Source organism: Stegastes partitus, unplaced genomic scaffold, assembly GCF_000690725.1.
Source record: "Stegastes partitus isolate 25-593 unplaced genomic scaffold, Stegastes_partitus-1.0.2 Scaffold1523, whole genome shotgun sequence".
Classification (NCBI taxonomy): Eukaryota; Metazoa; Chordata; class Actinopteri; family Pomacentridae; genus Stegastes; species Stegastes partitus.
The window spans coordinates 178,147-181,578 of NW_007579254.1; the positions used below are offsets into that span (position 1 = coordinate 178,147).

General features: G+C 44.5%; 1 protein-coding gene across 1 annotated transcript in view; it reads left to right on the plus strand.

The window, feature by feature from the left end:
- The window catches only part of LOC103371084 (prolyl endopeptidase), a 24,232-nt gene that overhangs the window by 1,903 nt on the left and 18,897 nt on the right, over window positions 1–3,432 (plus strand). Inside the window, 2 exon segments of the mRNA XM_008300305.1 lie at window positions 2,637–2,711; window positions 2,792–2,925. Of these exon segments, the coding sequence (XP_008298527.1) occupies window positions 2,637–2,711; window positions 2,792–2,925 (209 nt within the window).

Sequence of the window (3,432 nt, forward strand, 5' to 3'; positions counted from 1 at the left end):
GCCAGGTTCTAGCAGAACCCAGATGTGTTCTTCCTCCTAAATGTCATGTGTCTATCTGCTGTACTGATGAAGTTCTGAGGCTCAGAAATGATGGAAAAAGTCCATTAAAGTGATCAATCTGGACCCTCCTCTGTGGACTTGAAGGACCTGGACCTCTGGAACATTCACAGTCTGAAGGCAGAACTCTGGTCAGTAGATGAAGGTGCTGCAGCTACGGAACCAGCTGTTCTGAGGAGGTTCTGGGGGGAACTTTGGTTGATTTATATATCGAACGAACCAGAACAAAGCTTTCGTTTCAAAGCGACATCAGTTTAAACGTCGTGTGGAGCAGCTGCTGCGTTTCACGATCCGTCAGACAAACAGAACTCAGAAGAACTCGCAGCGTGTTTGCTTCCAGTCACATTCATCAGCGTGTCACGGCTTCAAGGATGCAACAAAACAAACAGCTTCCTGGTAACAGTCACAGCATAGTTTGACTCTAAACACGCTTTGTTTGTGTTTTCGTTCCAAAGAACAGAGTCGGTCGTTCTTAGGAAAGATAAGGACCCCAGAAATACCAGAGAGCGTGACTGCCGATGAGCTGACCTCATTTGATTATGTGAAAGGTGACACCAGGAGATAAATGCGACTCCTCCGCCCGCCGGTCTGTGTTTCCTCCCGTTGTGTCGTTTGGAGACATCAGCAGATAAACTCCTCATCTGGACAGTTTGAAACACGTCGGCGGACTTCTGAGGAACACATCACGCGTGCGTTCGTGGTGCAACGTTTGCCAAAATAACCACCGTGTCGCTTCGCTTCTTTGCTCGTCGTTCAGCGCGAGTGCCTCTGATGTGTCACGTCATCGGAGACTTTCCTTCATCTTCATCCTGCACAGATCCAGTTTTTTTGTCTCCTCTGACACATCATGAAGCAACATGATGCCAGAATATCAGTTTCTGGACTCAGAATGCTGCAGAAACAGACGGCTGATGACTCAATGGAAGAATCTGATCTTTTGGGTTTAGACCGTGAGTCAGGTGGTAAAATTTGCTTGAATAAAACTGCAGCATGACTGAAGTATTCTACTGTGTGAAATATATCAACGTCTGTATTATTCCAGGTTTCAGGTAACATTAAAACGCCGTACTTTCTAAACTAATTTTGGGTGTAGTAACATCTACGGATGCTTGTGAGGCATTTGGGGAACGTCTGTCAATTTCAGCTTCAGAAGAAAAAACATCTAAACTGCACATAAACTCTCACCTTGTAGAAAACACTTGGGCTTCACAGAAGATCCCACCGAATGCGTTTAATGCAAAGAATGCAGAACTGAAACGTTATAAAAACGCCAAAAAGACTCAAAGAAACTCGTTCAGATGTCGGTGGGACGGCTCCTCTCCAGAAATGACGACTAAATCAATAACAGAGCCAAAAAAAGAAAAAAAAAGAGCCAAATTTTACTCCCTTTTGCTTCCACATCGTCCTGACTTTGGCACACAAAGTGTTAAAAATGACCGATGTGGGCAGAAACGGACAAAAAACAATAACGGTGCAAAAAGAGCAACGAGTTAAACATGTGCAGTCGTCCTGCAGAGTGTTCACAGCCTCCCACTAAAGAAGGAAAAACAGCTTCAGTCACTGGAATAAAAGTAATAATTAATAAAAAGTTAATGAACATCATGACGCTGCTTTTGAATTGTGGTTCAACAGAAACATAAAAAAACAAACACAAACCAGCCTGATGGACCTGGTGAACTAACATGTAGCTGAACAACCCTCTGAGCCAATCACTGCCATCAGGTGTTTCTGTAACTCTCAGTCAGACTTGTGCACCTGTTGACAGGTATTCTGGACCACTGCTCATCAGCAAAGGCCTCTCATTGGTCCACTGCTCATCAGCAAAGGCCTCTCATTGGTCCACTGCTCATCAGCAAAGGCCTCTCATTGGTCCACCACAGTTTCGTTTTTTAAAAATTATTCTTTTCAACCACAATTCAAAAGCAACGTCTTATTTCACTAAGTTATAATTTAGCAAATTTTTATGTATCATTACTTTTTTCTAGTTATTTCAGTGATTATTGTGGATTTTGCTTTTTCTTTTATGGAAGAAAAATACATCTGAGGACGGCTGCAGGTGCCTCGATGCAACCAGCGTAAAAACTCCGTCTGGAGTCTTGTTTCTTTCAAAAATAACCTGTATGCTGTTTGTTTTTCCCCCCCAAGTATTGGCAGTTCCTTCAGTCTCACGTTGAATCCGGTCAAACCCACTTTCACTCAGATTGTTTCGTCTTTGGTCCTTCGACATGAGTCTCACCGCTGAACTCCGACACTCTGACTGTGTTGAGTCTTGTGATGTTTTTTTTTTTTTAGCTTGTACACTTAATGTTAAACATGTACAGATATTAACAGCTGTTTTTGTGGTTATTATTTTTATGTTGTTATTACTGGAAGCTGGCGTCTCGTTAAAGGTGCGCGTTAGTCGAGAGAACTTGTACCGCTTCCAGTTCGCTTCCATTCCAGCGCTGACAAGCAGCCAGATGCCGTTAAAGTTCAAACGCTCTCCAGTTCCACGGAAAAGCGTCGAGAAAATCAAGTCTGAGTGCCAGATATTGGCTGGTTGTTTACCTACTTGTTGTGTTTCTTCCTGTTGGCATCAGGTGGACGACTACCACGGGACCAAGATCTGCGACCCCTACCATTGGCTGGAGGACCCCGACGGTGCAGAAACCATGGTACGTGGGGGTTCCCGGTGGAAAGCTGCAGGTTTTTCTTCACCAGGAGCTTCTAAACGTTGTCTCCTTCTGTTGCTCAGGCTTTTGTCGAAGCGCAGAACAACCTGACCATGCCCTACCTGGAGAAGTGCGCCGTCCGGCCTCAGTTCCACCAGCGACTCACCGAGCTCTACGACTATCCCAAATACAGCTGCCCTTACAAAAGAGGAAAGAGGTACCAGAGGAGGCTCTAATGGGATTTAAAATTAAGTTCTTCTACTCAAATCTGCTCCAAGTCATTAAATGTTTAGTATCTGCCAACACCGAGCCCCAACCTGGTACCGTTCTCTACCAGTACACACTTGAAGTGCATTCAGTGAAGTCAGTCCAGTGCATTGGCTTGAAAGCTGAATATTTCTGAAGAAACAGCTGCATCCAGTCTGTTCCTCGATGTTCCTTGATGTCAGGAACCTCTGTGGCTCCATAAGCGCCAGAACGTGGAGAAAACCTGGGTTGTGTTCCAAATTGCATACCGTAATGTCTGGACTATAGAGGCACCTGAATATAAGCTCCACACACTGACTCTAAACAGGAAACCAGGTGTGTTCATATCCAGGCTGCTCTGGTCTCTAAGCTGCAGGTGTCCACGTTGGAACATGAGATATTTACACAGAAAGATGTTTTAACCTTTAATTAAATGCGTAGTGGTAACATCCACAGATACGTACCGTAGAGGCTTTTT